General features: G+C 37.3%; 1 protein-coding gene across 7 annotated transcripts in view; it reads right to left on the bottom strand.

Moving 5' to 3' along the window:
* LOC142339900 (uncharacterized) overlaps positions 1 to 22,153 on the bottom strand; it is an 82,422-nt gene that overhangs the window by 4,817 nt on the left and 55,452 nt on the right. For 4 of the 7 annotated variants that reach the window (XM_075390250.1, XM_075390251.1, XM_075390252.1 and 1 more), the window contains 8 exons: positions 21,736 to 21,999; positions 19,888 to 20,636; positions 18,791 to 18,852; positions 17,044 to 17,196; positions 12,586 to 12,797; positions 4,633 to 4,726; positions 3,909 to 4,217; positions 3,445 to 3,584 (listed from right to left, as the gene is read on the bottom strand). In XM_075390250.1, coding sequence (XP_075246365.1) covers positions 3,445 to 3,584; positions 3,909 to 4,217; positions 4,633 to 4,726; positions 12,586 to 12,797; positions 17,044 to 17,196; positions 18,791 to 18,852; positions 19,888 to 20,636; positions 21,736 to 21,999 — 1,983 coding nt within the window. Of the gene's footprint in view, positions 1 to 3,444; positions 3,585 to 3,903; positions 4,218 to 4,632; positions 4,727 to 12,585; positions 12,798 to 17,043; positions 17,197 to 18,790; positions 18,853 to 19,886; positions 20,637 to 21,735; positions 22,000 to 22,153 lie in introns of those variants that run through there. The other 3 variants (XR_012759040.1, XM_075390253.1, XR_012759041.1) reach the window with 3 other exon arrangements.

The raw sequence follows: 22,153 nt of genomic DNA, 5'->3' as shown, positions 1-22,153 counted from the left end.
TTGAAAAATGAAGTCAACCCTTTAAAACAGAAATCAACGTTCAAAAACTAAGGTCAAATGTACAAGTCATGAACAAACTTGTTTCAGCTAAAAAACAGCATAGCCAGTAGAATACCAGAGACAACTCGAAGCGTTCAAAAGAGACTAAGCAACAAAATTTGTTAGTCTAATAAACTTTAAAGTGTTCCATGTAAAAAATGCAGAATACCAACACTCCTCTTCAAGTCGTAAAAAATACAAGCACGTTTACAATAATTGCTTCTCCTCGAGAAAATGAACCATAACAGGAATGAACGTTAGGAAAGAAACATAGCCAGCAGATTGTCGGAAAATAGTGGAAACTTGCCGATTTCAATTGATTTTGCCCTTTCAATCTTGATGGTATTAAGATTACGTCTTAAAAGAAGCTTTGGGAACGGACCTAATCACACACGTACACTAACTGAAATTGCCTAGACATAAGTGAACAAAACATTTTTTTTTGGCAAAAATCTTTAAATAGCTATTAATCGAATCAAACGATCGCCAAGAATAAACATAACCCACTAACGTCGGAAGGATTGCTCTCGAACGACTACTGGGAATTTTTATCTATCATAGTCGGGGGAGGGGGAGTCTCTAAAATTACTAGGGCTTCAAAATTACTAGTCTCTAAATTACTAGGGGTGTTCAAATGACGTCCTTAGGGGTTTTTATATGCCACTAAAACCAATAATAAAATTAAAATTGCAAAAAGTGACACCAATTTCGGCGCACTTTTCATATGACTTTTAGTAGTGACCTGCCGCAACCGTTCAGCTGGTTAAAATTGTGAATGTGAGCAAAATTTAGACAAAAAAAAAACGAAAATGTCCAGGGCACAAAACTCTCCTGAAAAGTCAATTCGGTCATGCAAAAATTTTGCATAAAAACAACCCACACATTTACAATAATAGCTACAAGTTCATTCGAGAGAAAAAAATTGTTCAAATCCTCGTAGACTTTGTAAAAAAATATAACAAGTGATAATGTGTCTAATATGAGAAAATGACAAATTTTGCTCAAAATTTCATTTGAATCGCCAAATGTTCTCAAGATGGAATAAGAAGCTCCTAAGCGGTCAATTATTAAGGAACTTGTGTGCAAAAGATCACTTCGGCCGGAAAATTGAGAGTTGAAATGAGGATATTGTTATCGAAGGAACTGCACATGATGAAGAACCTTTGCTTAATGAGCACATACACGCACAATTTTAAACATAACCGACTAACGTCTAGTGAATTGCTCTCAAACGACCCGCGAGCGGTTGGCTTCATCAGTAGCTAGCCACAGGGGTGAGGGTGCTCCGTGGGGCTGGGGCAACAGTAGTTTGGGGGCAACAGCGGGGGGATGAATCAGTGGGGGGGGGGGGGGGGGGGGGGGGAGGTTCTACAACCTCTAAAAACCGCCCTTCACACCATAAGTTTTAGTCTCCACAACAGTTTCTATGAATAGCATACCTGGTGACTAGTGAGCTAAAAGGCTCTAAGATCACTTAATGCCCGCTGGGCGCTACCTGTTCATCTCGTTTTTGAGGACGAAAAGTCCAAAGCGTCAGACGAAAAATTGGTCAAGCGAAAAATTGCATAAAAAGAAGAGGACCGACAGGACTAATATAATTGCTACAAACTTCGCTTGAAAGCAATTAAACATTTCATTTTCTCATCTTTTATTTTTGTTCTGTCAAGTTCTAGAATAAACGTTTGAAGTTTGCATCAGAACCAATCGACTGGTTGAAGAAATGAATCACGACAACTCCTTCACATGTCTAAGAAATATTAGCACCTAATAAATAGCCGATTCAGTATATGATTGTGGCTATTGAAAATTAAATAATTAAAAAAGTTTTTTGATATGTTTTTAAGCATTTAAATAATGCTGGTAAGCAAGTACGGTATATATTTTTATAGCCAGCGTTGCATCATGCGTCAACTAGAGGGCTCAACTTCTCAACCTTTATGTTAAGTAACTCATTTTTTGTTATTGTCTTGATTGAGTTTCCCTTCCAGGCCTTGTCTTTCTATAAGCAAAAAGATCAAAATAGACAAATCTGGTACACAACAATTCGACTCGAGTTCGATTCTCGTAACCAGATAATACAACGATAATGACAATAAACACAGTCTCTATATATTTCATTTATGGAAGATGAAAGTAGAAATTTCCATATGAAACGCTAAACATGATGGCTTTGCAATAACTATTACTTTGCAAAAAATATTACCTTGCAATATTTTTTGTCACAATTTCTCAAAAGAAAGAATATTGCTCGCAAATAATTATTTTATCTGAGCATGTTTCAGAGATCAGTATATGACAACATAGGTGCTTTCAATCAGTTACTTTGGAGTTACTATGCGTCCTGCAGCTTGGTGGGCATATGACAACCCCTCGGGTGAACAAACTAGCACGGATTCCTCTTTTGTTTCAATTGAAAATTTTTACGTCAAAATAGTTGCAGCATTGAAATATCGGCACAAATCAACACATGAAGTATTTCAAAACCAAGAACGTAAAGAACAAAATTCAGAACGCCTTTCGAAATTTTGTTCACAAAAAATCAGAAAGGAACATAATTGTAAAGAAACGAAATGAAATAAATGAAGTGGAAAAATTCTTAGAAGATATAAAATATTTTCAAATTAGAAGAAAATTTTTCTCTAGTACTGCTCAATAGAGTATCAGCGAGTTATGCTAAGAAGGCTAAACTTAAGCCGTTTTTCTAAACGACTTTTAGATAAGCACGTTATTTCTTTCAAGTAATGGCGTTAAAAATTTAACTGTTACATGAGTAACTTCGGTACGGAAATAAAGTAAAGGAGGTTACGTGACTATGGCAGGAGTCACTAAAAGTTTCTGCGCTCAATCGGAGCCGCATAGCGGTTGGAGATGCGAAAACAGAGTTTCAAAGTTGATCCTACAGAGTCACATAACTTTACTTTAAACAAGCAACTTGCACGTTTGAAATTGCCGAAAGTTTCATGGAAGCCGACTTATGACTATCTGTAACTTTCTGCCATTTGAACTCATGGCACTGCAAACGTTAGAAATATGAAAGCAACAAAATTGCATCAAATCGTTGGATCAGTATAGCGCACATCTCAGAATTAGGCATATTAAAATGATTGCAATTTATTATTTGGTTATTCACGAGGCGTAAAGTGATTTTCCAAAAGATGATAAAAAGGACTGTGTAGAGTGAGCGAGTTGTTCACTCTTCAACAAATGTAAACGTTCAACTCTCAATTTACACTGAAAACTGCTTGCTTTTGAAGAGCATTTTCAGTACCATTTCTGTCGCTTCACATCAAAATTAAGGAAAAAGGAAACAGGAGTGGTAATAAAAATGCTCTTCAAATGCAGGCAGTCTTCTATAAATTGAGATTTGATCGTTTAAATTTGTTACCCACAGTAAGAGAACTTTACCACTGTTCTGTTGTCCTTTTCCCGTTGAAGTAAATGAGCTCATTTTACGACATTGTTGTTTGGTTGTTGCATTATTGTGACAGCAGCCAGAGCGCATGTTTGTAGATTGAGACATGTTCTTTAGACAAGCGTTTTCCAACCTTGTCCGAACATTTGTTTTGCTTTAACTATTCTGACTGGAACAATAATTTCAGAAATCTGGCAAAAAGACAATCGATCTGAGAGTTTAATATGTTGAAGACCAATTTTTATTCTGATATGGTGCTGGGTTTAATTGTAAATCAATTCAAAACAAATCAAATCAAGTTTTTCATGTACTTTAAATGCTTCCTTTGGCTAAAAAACATCTACTTTTTATTGTTTTTTTCCTGTACCGAAAGCCCTTAATGTAATTTACGTTCAAGACAGTGATTTTTTTTTGTATAAAAAACTATTGAGATATTCAACAAATGTTCGCACCGTACCCATTACCCCCATTTACACTACTATCGACACTTCTATTGAATGCAGTGTTGTTATATTCCGCAATTGCTGACAATGACCTTCCAGAACCATAAATCGTGTCCTCGTTCTCTTGTTCTGCAATCCTAGACGACATTGTCCTTTCCATTTGACTGTTTTCAAGGTTATTTGGTGTCTGGGTACTAGAACTTAGCGCCCGTGAGTTCTGCAGATTAGAACAATTACATCTACAGCAGTCATTACTAGTGCGCAGGATTGATCTGGCTGGCATGGTTTGAGAAGATGCAGTGACCACGTTTGAGCTTGGACACCTGTAGTTGAGATAACACAGGTTGTTGATAAAATTCAAGCATTTTTCAAAAAACTCTTATCATATAATCTAATACAGCAATGCTCTCCCGTTATTACAGCTCGTAAACTTACCACTATCAAATTATTTGTCAAACAGCTCTCAGACACCTCCCCAGCTACTAAAAATTACGTGTCATAAAATAGTTTATATTTATGTGAAAACAAGACATGTGCGGTGCCCTTGGTGGTTGCATATATTCTGCAGCCACTAAGCTGGGAGGAGAGAAAAACGAAAAGATCCGAATAGTATTCATGAGTCAATAGTTTGAGATTCATTGTGCAATATTTTTTGCACAAATATATCTGATATTTTGGAATCGGTTTTAAGTGGGTACTTATAAGTTCTTATAAGGTCTCGAAAGGTATAAAGTTTGCCTGCACGGAATGTTCGTAATTGCGTCTTCACTTGGCTGGGCTGTTTGAGATGTCTGATCATGTTTTAAGCCACCCGAGAATTGATCACCTTCCGCTGAAACAAACGTATGCTTTCTAACTAAAATTGACTCCTATAGCAAATTATGAAGGGATTTTTGAATTTGTGAGCCAAGGAAATCCCTATCGTAAATATGCATTTAAGCCAGATTATAAGTGAACTTTAACAATAATAATGATTTTATTGTCAACTCAGAAAACAGCCAGCCAGCAGCATTGAGCTAAAATAGGTTTACTACTGTCGGAAAAAATCACCAGTTGATCTAACGAACAACTTTGAGATTTTCCAGTATGTTTTGGGTGTGTTCCCCTCCTCCTTCTCTCAACCGGGCTGGGGACCGGCTACGGCGGAGTTACAAACAACTATAGGAGATTTTGAGAAGAGAGTTAGGTAAAAAAAACCAAGCTCAAACTCAATCTCCAAACACAACAAAGCATAATAAATAGCTAAATGACTATAAATGACTATGACTATAAAACAAATGACTAAAATTCGTTATTCGTGAAATTCGCAATTTTAAATTCGAAAACCCAACTTTTTTTTGCCAGGCAAGCTATACCAAAAATTCTTTTTGTTTTACACTCAAATTACACTGGCGATACTCCATAACGAGTTTGGTTTGATTTGGACAACTCCTTGACCCGATGAAAAAGACCTATTTTTAAAATTCGCAATTCACGAAATTCGCAAAATTCCGTATGAAAACTACCTTTTTTTCCTAGACAAGCTATAGCAATTTTTTTCTCCTACGCTCTACCTACACAGTAGACACTCCATACCAAGATTGGTTCAATTTGGACAAATTTCGGATCCAATCAGAAAACATGCCCGGGAGATTGCCGCAAATAGCCGCTGTTGATTCCAATAACTCTATTGGGATTGAAAGAAAAGAAAATATCAACAAAATTAGATTTTTGTATAAAAACATTTTTAATGCGATTTATTTTGATGTCATTTCGTAATTCAACATACTCCTGACTCTCAGTGAGAGGCAAAAGGGTCTCGTATCAGTATCAATAAGCATTATAGATAGTAGATAAAACTTATGAGAACGAAGTTCAAGTACCGGGTATCTAAAAATGGGCTTTATGGGTTTATCCCGTTTCTATTTCTGACTTTTATTTTTTTTAATACTGATTCTCTTCATTTTGAATTGCTTTGTTGAGAAGCTGCTGTTTAAAAGGAATTTGAGCAGAATGACAGAAAAGTGAAACTAGCCTAGAGAAGTCAAAAAGGTTTTACGCAAAATGTCGAAAAAACAGCAAAATGGGTAAAACGAAAATAAGTTCGACGATGTAAAAAAAAATAGGAGCGCTATAATAGCCGGCTGAGAAGTTGAGGGCGGCTATTAATTAGGAAAACTACGATCAAAAATAGCCTCGCTATCTCTTCGAAGCTAGTAATAAGTAATAGCTGTAATTATTTTTGGTAATCCATCAATGTTTAATCTATGGTATGCAGTTGAAAACTAATTGAGACAAAAACTTCCAAAAATTAGGGATGCTAGCATTGGGTTGGGGTGGTGGATGAGAGTGGTCAAACTCTTGAGAATAAGATCCATCCAGGCACCACCTGTTAATCCCATTTTTGATGACCAAAAGTGAAACGGTGAAACAAAAATAGCATAATAAACATAGCCAGTAGAAAATTGAAAACAACTCGTATTGAGTCATTCAATCTAAACCAGAAATTTATAAACTTAAAAAAATCATAGCTAAAAAATCAAAAAGAAGAATTAACAAAAACACTATCTGTTTAGTAGATCTGACTACAAAAAGTTTTTCAAAACAATTTTTAGTTCAGTGGTTTGATGTAGCGTCGGGATGGTAGGTGGGGGTGGTAGATTGGATTTTGGGTGAAGGAAGGTGTTGCGTGCTTTGTGTGGAGCGGTAGAAGTGTGTGTGTGTGCGTGCGTGAGTGTGTGTGTGTGTGTGTGTGGGGGGGGGGGGTCGGTAACGTGGGGGGTTGGTAACGTGGGGGGTTGATACGTGGGGTTGGGAAATAGCCTGGGAGGGGACCATAAATTTAGTGGATGGGCTGTGAAGAAGGAGGTGTGTGAGGTGCCTGTCGTTCGGAAAGCGAGGGGGAACCACTTTTATGGGATGTAAAATGCTCGAAATGTCTTTGACTTTTGGTATTACAAGTAGTCGCTAATTACTCTTTCTTAGTAACTAAGCAACTCAGGTTGAGACGGAAATAATTATTCCGGACAGTCCAAGACAGAACGCGTCCATACTTAGATTGTCTCAGACGGAAAGTTAAATACAGAATTGTGTGACTTTGTATAAATTTTCCGTGTTCATGTCCACTTTCAATCGTCACCAGTTTTTCGTTCGATTACCAGGTTTTTGTGAGCTCATCTCCTGTCTTTCGAACGTTCACCAGACCGCTTGTATTCTTTTTAAAAAGTAAAATTGATTGGGTCGATGATTTTCAGTGGACGTGAAGTTCAAAGAGCAAAGAGTTATTCTTCTAGAAAAGATTCATTTTTAAATTTTTTTTTTGGAATTTATTTGCCTGAAATGTCTAGAAAATAATTGTTTTGTTTTATATTTTTTTGGGAGGTTTTTGTTTCTTTCTTTTGAATTGAACCCAATGCTAAGTATCAAGAGAGACCAAACAAAGAAGCATGGTATGGAAATTGCCTATTGTAAATGTGTCGTGGTCGATAACACGGGTCAAAGAATTCAAGTTGAATTTTAAAATAATTTTTGAACTGAAAATAGACAAAAATTAGCTTGTATTTATAGTAGTTATGTATGCGAAAATATACAGAGATAGTTTAGATTAGCTAAAAATATTTTACAGGATTGGCATGTGAATAGATCCTAACTACGAATCCCGGAGTTGGTTTTCTTTTTTTATCAACATTTCATGAGAATCACATGTGGCTTGGGTACATTCGAGTTCATTAGTTGGAGGTCGCTGGATGTTAGAAATTTACTTCTGACATATGATTGATAGGTCAATAAAAATGATAGCGCCAAAACAAAAATAGAATTAAGTTTAGTTTTGTGGCCATTACTTGTCAACACAGCAAAAAAGTTCGTCAGTTAAATTTTTCTTTCGTTCTTTGAAACTTTACTAAAGAAAACTTCAAAGTTTCTTGATGTTTCTTTGAAACCATCACATCCTCCCTCCTTTTTTAAGCAAGTCTGCGGGTAGATGATCTACAATTCTGTCGGGTTGTCTTCTGTTTCTTGTTGATGCTCGTGAAGGCTCTGAAGTTTCGGTTTGTTGGTGCTCTGCAGATAATGTGGGTGCAGAAGCTTCATCTTGAAGTGAAGTTCCCACATCTGTGTTCTGAAGTTGTTGCTCTGATTGAGATATTGTCTCCTCCACTGCTGGTTCAGTTTTCACATTGTCCTCGTTTAGTCTCGCAATTTGGTTGCCGCTCATTAGAATAGTCAGTGCTGAGTTTTCGGTCTGTATGAAAGATGTGTTGAAGCCCTTCCTGATGATGAACGTAGCAGGAACTGTCTTTGTCTTTTCGTTGGCCTTGAATAGAATGGGTTCGCACAGGTCGAATTCTGCTACTGCTGGTAGTCTCACTCTGGGTCCCAACAAGAATTCAACTGGATTTTTGCCCCTAGTATTTGAAGTGTTGCGATGTGTCATCAGTGCCCTTTGCAGGAATGCTCCAAATGACACATCAAGCTCGGGACTCCACGCTTGAAGTGCCCGCTTCACTGTCTGAAATGCTCTTTCAGCTAGTCCATTAGCTTTTGGGTGATAGACAGGCGATTCCATTTTCTTAATTCCCAGTGATTTAAACCACTGTTTAAGGTCACTACTTACAAATGCAGGACTATTATCAGATGATAAAGGTTTTGGTATTCCGAATCTTGCAAAGATTTGACTAAGATATATTTTAACTGTTCCTGATGTTCTATTTCCAGCAGGGAAAGCTTCTATCCAACTAGAACCCGCGTCAACAATTACTGAGATATTACCTTGGTCCTTAACATAACCCCAGTCCATGTGGAGCCGTTCCCAAACATCGGCTTCTGGGCACGTAGAGACTGTTTTTCCCAGGCTAGGCCTATTCATTTGACAATTCTTACATTTAGTAACAAAGTGTTGAACGTCTTGGGTAATGCCAGGCAATCATGCTATCATTCTGATTGATGCATTCTTCCCGGGATGTGTCTCACGCGCTTTTGCCAAAAGCAAGTGTCGAAGTTTGGGTGGAATGAAAGGAACAACACCTCTGAAGATGATTCCATTATGTAAATTAAGTGCATCTTTCTGTTGTTCGTATCCTTTTTCCACTTCTGAACATTGTTTCCAATTGCCGCTTTTCGATTCGTTTCACTATGTCCTGGAAGAGTCTATTTTTTTTGCAAGCTCAGTTTTGATTTCTGCTTGGGTCACCAAATCACTCTGGGCGAAGAAGATGTTATTGATTGCGAAGCACACTCAATCGTTGTCTGATTCGTCTTCGTCAATCCATTCTGCTCAAAGCATCCGCATGGGTTACCAACTTAGTCGAAATCCATCTTGTGATTCTCGCTGATGCTGTCTTCGCGATCTCCTCGTCTGGTGCAAAGAGATGTTTTAGTGGTTTGTGGTCATTCTGTAGGGTAAATCGTCTTCCAGGAAGGAATTGCTTAAGTCTTGTGACCACAAACACAATTGCCGGTGCTTCCCGCTCTATGTTCAAGTAATTTTGCTCCGCTGGAGTCAATTTTCTGGATACATAAATGACTGGATGTCCTTCTTGCGAAAGAACCCCGCCAATGGCTTTTTCAGAGGCGTCAGTGCTAACTTTTGCGTCTTTTTGTAGACTATTTGGCTGTACTATTTGCTTATAGACTATTTGGGTTAGCACATAATTCAAAATTTATGTCTTCAGAGGCTTTTTGTTGCATTTTGCCTAATGCGAAATTGCTAATTCTCATGTTTTTTAGTGGTAGCATTTTTGTTGCAAAATCAGGAATTATTCTTCTGTAAAAGTTAGCTTGCCCAACAAACGATTCGATTTTTTTCTTGTCAGTTGGTGCTTTTGCAATTTTTCTTTTTCAACAAGTTTGGGATCTCCTGCTATTTCCTTCTTTGAAATGGAGTATCCAAAAAACTAATGCTATCGACTGGTTTTGAGTTAGATTTGTTTCATTAATAGTAAAATTTTTCTCACGTAGTCGACTCTTGACTGCAAGCATTCTCTCGTCGAACTGCTCCTTATAGTTCCATACACAAATACATCGACTGGAAAGATCACAACACCTTTGATTCCTTTGAGTGTTGATTCGATGCAATTCTGGAAGAATGAAGATGAGTTTTTCAATCCCTGAGGTAGTCGGCACATCTTGAACAGTCCCTGAGATGTGTTGATTGTGCATATATCTTTTGCTTCTTCGTCAAGTTAATTTCAATAGTAGGCATCTGACAGGTATGAGGCCCCATGTATTTTGTGGAAGAACGTCTCCATGTCTGGTATTGGGTAGTCCTCATCCATGAACTTGCCAATGATGTGCACTTTCAAGTCCACGCAAAGTCTCAGTTCTCTACTGTTCTTTCTCTGCCACACCACTGGAGATTCATTAGTGACTCCTCCTGATTGTACCGCTTCAAGGATGCATTGTCTGACCATTTGTTCCAGCTTCTCTGTGACCTTGTCATAAAGAGGTAGAGGTATTTTTCTGGCTTTGCAGAACATTGGCTGTGTTCCTGGTATCAGCTTCACATGAGCTTTGTTACCCTTCACAGCAGGTAGGTGCTTGGCTGTGATGTTGTTCACGCCGTGCTTGGGTAGAAGGTCTCTACCAAGTAGTCCAAATTCTTTATCAGACTGCACAACTGCTAGTTGTTTTTGCCTAAGCCTGCTTCCGTTCCACTCAAAGTCACAATAAGTGATCCCAGAAGCATTTATTGATGACTATCATAAGCTTCGAGATGTTTTATTTTACCATCCAACTGAGGTTTACCAAGCTCAGTCCCTATTTTTGATGATATCATTGTGCTATCTGCACACGTTTCTACCTGCTTTCTTACTTTGCAGTAATTTGTTGAGATATATTTGAAGTTGATATTGAAGTTTTGTTCTTCAGTATAAAACATTCCCATCTCCGAAAATGGAGATGCTTGCACTGAAGAAACATTTTCTTCTTCGCAAAAGCTATTCTGTTGATTGTACTTACCTGAATTTGGTTGGGGTTTGCTTCTACACTTTTTTGAGAAATGTCCCACCTTTTCACAGGTGTTGCATATTATACTTATCCCTGGACAGGGTCTGCTAGAGTGTGATTTACCTCCACACCTGGTGCACATGTTGTTGCTTTTAATGGCAGCACTATTTTTCATTTGGTTTTCGAAAGGTGTTTTTGAAGTTGAACCCAACTTCTTCTTTCACAGTAAAGGGCTTATTACCTGATGAAAAACTTGCAAAAGCCCTTGCTTGACTACTGAACTGTAAGCTCTAGGTCATTTCAGTAACCGACATTGCTGGTTTTGCTTTAATACCGTCTAGTAGTCTAGGTTTTGCTTCAGGTTTCCTCAAACCTGAGATAAACTATATTTTTACTAACTCCTCTTCGGGGCTGGCCGCTCTTTTCAGTTTTTCGAAGTCACAATAGCGTGCTTCTTCCAATAGGGTGGGCAGTCACAATAGAGTAGGCAGGATAATTGCATCTTGCCCGCACATACTAGGGAAGAGATAGGTTACCTGTAGATCCTGTACAGTACCATCGGTGTTGACCTTGTCCTCTTTCTTCTCTGCGTGACACTCCGCCGCAAAAGACATAATCCACGCAGTAGCTGATTCTGCATTGTGTAGATGCAAAAATTGTCTGTCTGTAGCTGGTCTGGACATCATTGTCGTGGTCCATAACACGGGTCAAAGAATATAATCAGTTGAATTTTAAATTAATTTTTGATCTGAAAATATACAAAAATTAGCTTGTATTTATAGTAGTTATCTATGCGACAAAATACAGACAAAATTTGGATTAGCTAAAAATATATTACATGATTGGCATGTGAATAGATCTTAACTCCGAATCCCGGAGTAGATTTTTTATTTTCATCAACATTCCACGAGAATCATATGTGGCTTGGGTATATTAGAGTTCATTAGTTGGAGGGCGGTGGATGTTAGAATCAGGTTTCTGTTGGTGGGAAAATTTACTTCTGACATATGATTGATTTGTCAATAAGATAATGATAGCGCCAAAACAAAATTAGAATTGAGTTTAGTTTTGTGGCCATTACTTGTCGACACAGCAATAAAGTTCGTCGGGTAAGTTCTTCTTTCGTTTTTTGAAACTTTAATAAAGAAAACTCCTAAGTTTCTTGATGTTTCTTTGAAGCCATCACAAATTGGAGTCTGAAATACCAACAATTATTCAGAGTTCACGTCCTGATTTTAGTGCGTCCAAGTTGTGACTTTCGCGCGTTAATGTCCAGACTTTCGTACGTTGACCAGACCTTCTTGCATTCAAATTCAGATTTTCGGGCGTTCACATCTCAACTTTTGTGCGTTCATGTTGAGACTTTAGTGCGTTTCTCGATGTTTCCAGACTACATCGAGACCCACTCGTGCGTTGATGTTAGCCTGAACATACTTGGTTCCGTCTGTAACATCAGCCTGGGCACTGCTAAAACCAATGTTCGAAAACAGAAGCCAACGTTCTAAAGGAAGTCAACGCTCGAAAACAAAGTCATGAGTTCAACTGATGAACAAACTTGCTTCAGCTAAAGGAAACCTTTTGATTACCATTACTCCTTGGAGATGAAAAAGTCCACGGGACTAACATAATTTCTTCAGACTTCGTTTAAGAGCAATAAATAATCTTATCAGGCACTTTATTTTTAAACCCATTTCTTAAGGTACCAATTAGCTTCAATGAGAATTTTGAACAAAATTAATGAGAATTTTGAACTTTAGCTATCCCAACCTTCTTTTGAGCCGTAGAGACTCTTTACAGGACAACACTTTTTGCATTCACATAAGACAGGTCTCTGAAAATTTGCCGAATTGATAATAGGTCTCTCGGCTGAGCTTCTAGGAGACTGCCGGCTCAATATGGCAGATGGTTCTTGCCTTCTGATCTGGGTTGTTTGACGAAAGTCACTAGAATTTCCACTGAAGCCTCTATTGTATTGATCTCTGTGATTGCGTTAACATTCAGTATTTCCAACTTATAGAAAATTCCAACAAAAGCTGTGATAATTTTGTAGACCTAAAGTTTCAAAAAATCACTAGAAAAGAACAAAACATAAAAAGGCACTGTGACTTCCCAATTCGACAAAGAATTAAGTCTTGTTCTCAAAAGCTTTTGGCTTTTGACAGTCAACCGAACACATGTCAGTACAAATACAAACAGAACAGTTTTGGATCATGGTGTACCAAAAGTGGGTGTACCAAAAAACGACCTAAAAAAGTTAAAAGTACATCTCATTTCTGAAGGAAAACTAGAAAACTAGTGCAAAACTAGTCAAAGTCATTAAAACCAATATCAAATTAATAGGCAAACGTTTACATTAGAGGATTTTATACAGAAAACACAGATTTTTTAGAACATAAATGAGAGTAAAAAGTAAAATGAGGGCAAATAAGGTTGCCAATGATTGAATTTTTCTAAAGGTCGTGGAAGAAAATGCCCCTATGTTCATTAAAACATATAACTAAATCGTCAGATCTTCTGACCATAAAAAACAATCAAAACTTTCGTGAATACAGCCAAAGGAGAATGTAAAGAAAGAAAAATATACTCATTGCCGGAAAATAGCCGCCTTTGACCTCACTGCCCGATTTATATGGGAATAATAAAGAGAAAAATATACGGCAGCCTAAATATCTCTAGGTTCCAAAGAATATTCTAAATTGGTTTGCAGTTTCATTACACTCATTGTTTTCAAAATTTTAAAAAGCGTTATAATTTGGTCCTGATTTGTAGCACTCAATATGATGAATTCAACCTCTAAATTGGAAGACTATAAGCGTAGTACTAGAACCAATTCACAGTACAATTCACGAAATTCGATATATATATATATATATATATATATATATATATATATATATATATATAAACATATACATATATATATATATATATATATATATATATATATATATATATATATAAGGTCGTCAAACATTAGGCCCTAGTGCAGTGGTATCATTGGTTTATAGCGTTTATAGCGTAAATTTGATGTATCAGTTACAAATTCCATTCAGTTGAAACAGGGGGTGAACTATGGCAGAAGTCATTTGTGAAAATGTTGCCTTCTCTAATACGAACAGCAGCTGAATCAAATATAAAAGGGAGAGCGCCTAAATAATAGTCGTTGACAGGTTTGCAGCAGTTATTAATAGGTAATATCAAAAATTAGTCTGAAGGCACGAAAAAATTTTTGTTGTGAACCGGAACAATTAAACTTGGCCGGCAAATTGCCGGAAAATAGCCACCGCTGACACACTTGATGCACATCGGGATTGAAACGGAAAAAGAAAAAAAAGAAAAGATGGAAATTGATCGAATTTTTTTCTGTTTTGTTTTCAGCGTCAAAAAGTCGTCAAATTTGGCACGCAGTTTCAGTTAGATTCTAATTGTATACTTAAATTCAACTTGTAAACTGAAAGCTAAATGGCTTACTACCAACTTCAACTAGCAAGCACTCTAATGAACTTTGATAGCATACTGCACTATGACTTAATGACCGGGTTTTATCGGTTTTTTTCATTGACCGTATTCACCATATTGAGTAAGTCAATGCGAGAAAAAAAATTAAAATCCATTCAGTGAAGTGAGGTTGAAACAGTGAGTGAGGTTAGTCAGAAGTCAAGCGTCAAAATCGTGACTTATGTAAAACGAACAGCGTGATCAAAAGGTAAAGCGAATTAAAAAAGATAGCAGGACAAGTCTTGATGAAAAATCGAAAGAATTTTTATTGAATAGAATTTTTATTGACGAAAACAAGACCTAGAACGAACTATGAGTGAATTGGGATAACCATTTCCAAAAAATCAGATCAAAGACCACTAGCTGGAAAAAGAAATTTGTTTCAAACAAAAAACTAGACCTAGAACGAACAATGAATGGATTGGGAAAACCATTTAGATAAAAAATACGATCTAAGAAATAAAAAAACAGGAGAAATCAAAGTGAAATTGCTTCATGTGAACAAAAAACACTAGCGAGAAAGAGAATTTTTGTTCAAACACCGTTCTTCACTCTACTTTGAAATTAGAGTTAAAAAAAATCACACCACAAAACCACTTGCTTTTTTGCTCCACTTCATATTTCGCCGTGATCAAAATCACTACTCTTGTTTGACTTCAAAAATCGTGACAATGTATGAACAGATCTTAAAAAAAACATAGCAGGACAAGCCTTGACGTACAATTCAAAAACTTCCATTGACTAAACAAAAAGCTAGATCTATTAGTGACTATAAGTGAACTGGGAAATCCATTTCTAAAAAATTCAGATAAAAAATTTAAAAAAAACAGAAAATCAAAGTTAAAATGCCACTTGTCAACAAAAAAGCACGAGCGAAAAAAGGAAAATTGGTTTAAACAAAAAATCTAGGCCTAAAATGAACTATGAAATGATTGGGAAAACTATTAAAAAAATCCGATTCAAAAAATAAAAACAGTAAAAATTAAATTGAAATTGCCGCATGTGAACAAAAAATCACAAGCGAGAAAGCGAATTTTTGCTCAAACACCGTTTTCTCACTCTACTTTGAAATCAGAAGTAAAACATTTCACACCCCAAAACCTCGCTTTTTTGCTCCTTTTCATGTTTTGGCATGATCAAAATCACTATTCCAATTTGATTTCAAAAATCAAGAAAATGTGTGAACAGATCTTAGAAAAAAGACAGCGCCCCAGTACAGTACAAATTTTTTGTATCATAAAAAGGAGAACATCTAAATAATAGCCGTTGAGAGGCTGACGGCAACCATTAAATAGATTTAATTTAGTCTCAAGAAAGGACCTGTTGGGGGCCTCAATGAGACCTGTTAATCAAGATACTAAAAGATTGGAGACAACTAAGAGACAGAAAATCAGTAAACAGATTAACAAAGCAAATGTTGTCGAAATCCTTAAAACCCTGCAAAATGTTATACATGATTGAACATAAAAAATGCATCTACTAATTTTTAGTGAGAAACAACGTGGTATTCATTGACCAGTCTAAGTAATGTCACAACAAAAAAACTTTCAAAACAGTTAGAACTGAAACAACTGGCTGTCAGCAATTGAAAAGATTGGGCATCAGAGTCCTTTAAAACGCTAGAAATAAAATCAAAATCTCAAAATGCTTCAATTATTTAATATGAAATTTTTAAGAACTATCATTCACACAATGAGTTTATCTCTGCTAAACAAGTTTAAATTTATTAAAAATGCTTTCAAACTTACAATTCAATAATGATTGATTAATCAGGAGGATTTTAAATCAGAAAACTACTCAGCAGAAAGCCTTTTTACACCAACTCTTCCCGCTCTCTCTCTCTCTCTCTCTCTCTCTCTCTCTCCCTCGCTTTCTCTCTCTCGCATTGTCTCTGTCTCTCTCTCTCTCTCTCTCTCTCTCTCTCTCTCTCTCTCTCTCGAGGAAATTCTAGATCAGACTCAAAATAATTTCAGTATTTTTGCAACAATTGAATCTGCCCAATTGTCAACTGCCCAATTGATTCATCCGTTTATTTCACTAAGCCAATCAGAAAAAAAAGGTTAATGATTATAATTGAAGCTAAAAATTTATAGATATATATATATATATATATATATATATATATATATATATATATATATATATATATATTTCGTAAATCATCCGAATTTGCCCATCCAAATTAATTGTTTTCCACAGCCAATATTATATCGAATCTCTTCAATCAATGAACTACTACACAACAGACAAACAAAAAATATAAAGATCTAAAGAAAGACGAAAAAGAAGAAAGTAAGAAAAAGATTGCAAATAGATTGCGTATCGTTTTGCAAAATTGTCTACAGTCATATATACGCTTTGACTAAATGTGTCATCCCAAACATTTGTTCATTGAAATTTTCCTATGACATCTGTTTGTAATCAGTGAATTCCAATTCGTCACAAGAAACGTCAAAGATCAAAAGATAACCAGAAAGACAAAAATACCAAAATGAGTTTAGAAAAAGACAAAAACTTATTTTGTGTCTGTAAATACTGCCTATGTAACATTCAAGTATGTAACATTCACTGAGCATCTTGAGATTTAAAATTAAAATTTAAGACTGAAAGAGGACTGAAAAAGCGTAAAGTATATTTTTTGTGCAAAGTATAAGAATAGAAGACATTTCAGAAGACTCACAAAACGCTTTAAATATTCATTGAATTGGATAAACTGAATGCGATTACTGAAAACGAGGAGTGTTTCCGACAGATTGAAGGTTGCTTGGTGATCGTGGGGAGCGATAACTCTCGTTTCGGTTTTGAAAAGCGTTGTCTCTTTTGTAGGTTGCATCACTGCAAGGCGGCCCAAATTTGCCCGATCGGGAAGGAAAGCTGCGACTAAAAATGAAAACATGACCGACTAAGGTCGGGCGCATTACTCTCAAAGTACTGGCAGGCGTTCCGCTTCGTCAGTACCTACTCGCTGCAGTTTAGTAGAGGGGCTACCTTAAGTTTAATTGAGGGGGAGGGGCTGAGCGGAGTGGGAGGGGGTGTCAAGAACGTGCGGAGTTACGGTTACAATGAGTGGTGGAGGTGGAAGAGGGGGGATTGGGAGGTGGAAATGAAATATAGGAAGGGGGTGTGTGAGGAAGGGGTGGAAGATGGGTGGTTACCCATCTTCCACCCCTTCCTCACACACCACTCAGGGGGGGGGGGGGTGGGTGCTTGTCATCGTCACTCTAACAATCGATTTTGTTTGAACAACAAGCCTTTTTTCGGAGTGAGAGCAATTGAAATCACTCCAAATCCAAAAGAAGTGAGTGCGTGAAAAAGTCACTTGAGAAGTCAAAGATTATTGCGTAAAATTGACAAACAAATTTTCAATAATTGCTTCTCATTCGAGAGCAATTATTCATGAATTTATTTCTGATCATTAGTTTTGGTGGATTGTGTACTTAGAGACTAATGAGCCGCAAAGCTCTAAGAGAGCTGCAAAGCAGCCTAATGAGTGGATTTTGCCAGTTTATCTTTCTGATAATCAAAAATTTAAATCTCTCCTATTAAAAAACAATCAAAGAAAAAAACTGCATAGAAAGCCAACACAGACGATATTAAATGTTACATTGTTTGTGGAAGAGAAATTAATCAAGTTTGCTGCATAAAATTGCGATAAAATTCTGCGATGTTCTAATTAAATAATAATGTTGTCATCTGTATTCTTGAAAATTTCATTGAGCTAGCTTTTTGCATTATTCCTTCCGAGTTTTCTTTCAAATTTTTCAGCATTCTTTTGAATTGTTTTTAAAAAATCGGCATAAATTTTCAGAACCCAAGTTGCCCATTCTATACAGAACTTTGCAAATTTACAGATGGTTTTTCATTAATATTGCTGTCTTTGTAGTGGAAAACTGTACAGGTCCTGTTTAATCCACGAACGAAGGTCTCAAGCCTGAAATGGAAAAGGAGGAAAAACGGACTTTCAATAGTGCACTGGAATTTTTTCCAAAAGTTGACCATATTTAGAGTTAACTGGGGAGCTTTCCCACAGGTGTCTGGCTATTCAAGATATTGTTCAAGATTGAATGCCGGCTTCTTCTTAGAATGGTACGTGCAACATTTTTCCACGTTTAGTCAACCTGGAATTAGTTATTATGTAGATGGAGTGATCCAGCTAAAAATTTTGGATGGAGAAATAGGGGGTCCGAACCGCCAAAACTGCCAGTTACACCATGATTTGATGTCTTCTCAGCAGCTTCGATGAATTTCACTCTTAGACTGGTAGAGCTCTAACTGTCTGCGCAGCGACTCAATGTCCTTCGGGTTAAAATTGTGAGATGAAAAATCGCTTAAAAAGGCCGCAGGAGTAATATAATTGCTACAAAATTAGTTTGAGAGTTAGTTAATCACTACAGAAAAGACGTACATCTGGCTACTTAAGTAATGGTATCATTTAGGCTTAATATGGAATAGCATTGAGATTCTATAGACTTACACACATATTTGCGAGCTTCGCGGCGTCAGCGTACATCTGCAAGGGCTTGAATGACCTGCACTTGAACAAAAATTGACAGAGTTTTTACGTAACATTTTTTGAACCGCTTTAATTCCTGGTAATTGGAAAAAATTGGAAGTAATGTATATCTCCTCCAAGAGGGAGCTTTGATATCCAGTTATGTCTGAACTAGAGCTCAAGAAGGCCTCAAAAAAGAGGAAAGAGTTTTTCCGGTTACACCCCCAACGAAACCCGGGTCGAGAAAAAATTGGAAAAATATGTAAGATAAGCGGTTAAAAGTTAGTTTTTTCACCGCAAACTTCGTACATAATTTTGCGGTGAAATGCGGTGAATGCGGTGAAATTATGTAAGTTCACCGCTAGAGTAAGCGGTGATCTTACAAAAATTCACCTCAATTCACCGCTAAAATATGTAATTTCACCACCCATACAAGGGTTCAAGCCTCTCACCTCCTGCATGTCATCCACTTCTTCTTCCACTGCGCCATCTCTCACTAACTTCTAATTCTTTTGTTTTGAATATAAATCAAATTAATTCAACTTTCTGTAAAACATGCGCGGTGAATTTTTGTAAGTTTTTTAGCGGTGAAATTACATATTTCAGCGGTGAAATGTGGTGATTTTTGGTAAGTTCACCGCTTACTCTAGTGGTGAAATTACATAAATTCACCGCTTAGAAAAAAGTGTCAAAAATGTAAGACTAAGGGGTAGTTTTAGTGGCATGGTAAATCTAACAATTCCTCCCTTACTCCCCATTAATTTCACCGCATTTTTTGCCGATCTCACACAAATTTAACAATTTTTTCCAAGCGGTGAATTTATGTAAGTTCACCGCATTCACCGCTTTTCTTATAAAAACTTCCGCAGTCACCGCTTATCTTACATAATTTTCTGCTGAATGGCGGTGACACTTCGACCCGCGAAAGTAGCCATAAAATGCAGATATCCTTTAAGCATACGAATACGTATGAACTATAATCTGATGGCTCTTTCTCCAGGGCATTTATTGAGAGAGTCTCAATTAGCAATGATAAATTGTATCTATATGCTTGATTGTTCAAAATAAAGTCACTCACTGTTTGAGGCGTTGACTCGAGGAGAGCTCGGATAGCGCGGAGTAGCAGTTGTGTCCTGAAATGTTATCCTAGTATTACGGCTTGTATCCCCATTTGATCCATGAGTGTCCATCGAACCCATCTTAGCACAAGAGCCAGAGCAGTAATTTCGACGACAACATTCGAAATCTGCAGCAGTGGATCTTTCGGTATCAACTTTACCATCGGTGGACCTCCTCTGAGCGCACATGCTTTGACAATTATTTTGACGACAACACTCAAACTGATTTGATCCATTCGTTCTAAACCCGTCAGCAGCGGAGGCGCGCTGGGCGCACATATTTCGGCAATTATTTATACGACAACATTCAAATTGGTTTCCATCCGATTGAAAGTTTGTACTCCTGTCAGTTACAGAGTCCCCTATAGCGCACAAGCTTTGACAGTTATTTGTACGACAACATTCAAATCGCTTTCCATTTGATTCGAAACTTTTTGGCCTGCCATCAACCGAGTCCCTTTGAGCACACAAGATTTGACAACCATTTTGGCGACAGCATTCAAACTGGGTTCCAATTGATCTCATTTCTCGGAACTGAGGTTCTTGTCGAGAGACACAGAGGGAATTAAGACGAGAGTTTGAAGGATCGCTAAACGAGTTTGGGTTATTAGTCGGGTATTTTGATTGGGGTTGTTGGTTGTTGGGTCGATTGAAAGGGTTTGTGCTACAGAAACAGTTTCCCTCCGATGTGCCGCTGAGAGACTCAGATGCTGAAACATTTGGTGAAATTACTAAAAGATAAAAGGGCGATATTGATAACAGTGAGTTGATTTTCGTTTTTAGTCCTGAACGCGCCTAATGTCCCTAGTTACTACCAAGACTGATGCCCCCGACGGAAATCAAAATAACTTTTGATTAGGTCGTCATAGACCAAAATGATCTCCAGTCAGACTACCTTTTCAATCAAAACGAACGTCGTGTCTGCGAGTAGTTGAGTTGAATCCGACTTAAAAACAAACTATACTGCAATTGGAAGGCATGCGCTCGAGTGTGGGTCTGAACATAGTTTATATAAGCTGGGCTATACAACCTGGGTACAGCGATTTAGTTTTAAGCAGCCTAGTCTTGAAAGATATCAAAATTTGATGAATGGGACTGCTCAAAATTCAATTTTCATTAAAAGTTGATTTTGAAGTGCAAAATTTTGCGCCAACCATAATCTGATAATCTTGAATATTGTGGGAGGCATGAAGACTTTCCCAAGCAGTTAAGTAAAACTGTTGAAGATATTGGTTGCTATTTAAATTTAGCATTCGTTAAAACAGATTACTGCTTCCACAAAGCCACAGAGGTGGATTATGTACCATATATATAACAGAAAAAAAGTACTAAAGCCAATTGAATCGTCAAAATTAGACAAACTGATCCGCAATATTTTATCTAGGTCAAGTATTTTTTAAGCCAACGACTTTTAATCCGAATTGACTTGCAGGACATGTGTGCGCAGTCACTGCTTGCCCTTGTCGGGCTCGGGTGAGCGGTTGGCTTTGTCAGTAGCTGGCTACGGTTTGGAGAGGCTAGCTTTAACCTAAATGAACGAGGCGTTTGGTGAGCCAGCGGGGATGGGGAGCTCACCGGTTGGTGGCGGGGGCGCGGGTGTGAAGGAGGAAACTCTAAGAACCGCCCTTCCGACCATAAATTTATGTCTCCAAAACTGTTTTGGTAAATTGCATACTTATAAAAAGAACTTACAAAAGAGCCAGACGAAAATTCGGTCAATCGAAACATTGCATAAAAAAGACCACAGGAATAATATAACAGCTACAACCTTCGTTTGAGAGGATTTAAATAAATTTATTGTATTCATACTTTGGGTTGAACAATCGCAACAGTTGCAACTGTTCATAGTTGCACTAATTTTAGTTGCATCACTATAGTCTCCGTCAGTGTCCTCCCGGACGCCACAGAAGCAGCGTCCATTGCTGTCAAAACCAATTTCATCAGAGTTCACTTGTGTACTGGTGGTAGCCGTTGCTGTTGAGCAAATGCACGCTGCACTTTTGTGAATAAAACCTAGGTCTTCTTGATGATCCAATTCATTGCACTGACAGCAATCACACCGCAAATTCTGGTCTAAATATGTATGAAGGAATATGTATGGAAAAGTGCTGCGAACAAACTATAGAAATGAACAAATTAGATCTGAGCGATCATTGGAGTCTTCAACCACGTCTTGTCAAATGCCTCATCGTTTCTGCATCAAAAAGCAAAAGTTCTTCAAAATAGA

This window comes from Convolutriloba macropyga, chromosome 5, assembly GCF_964194025.1.
Source record: "Convolutriloba macropyga chromosome 5, txConMacr16.3, whole genome shotgun sequence".
In the NCBI taxonomy this organism is placed as follows: domain Eukaryota; kingdom Metazoa; phylum Xenacoelomorpha; order Acoela; family Convolutidae; genus Convolutriloba; species Convolutriloba macropyga.
This window is presented reverse-complemented; position numbering and strand designations above follow the sequence as displayed.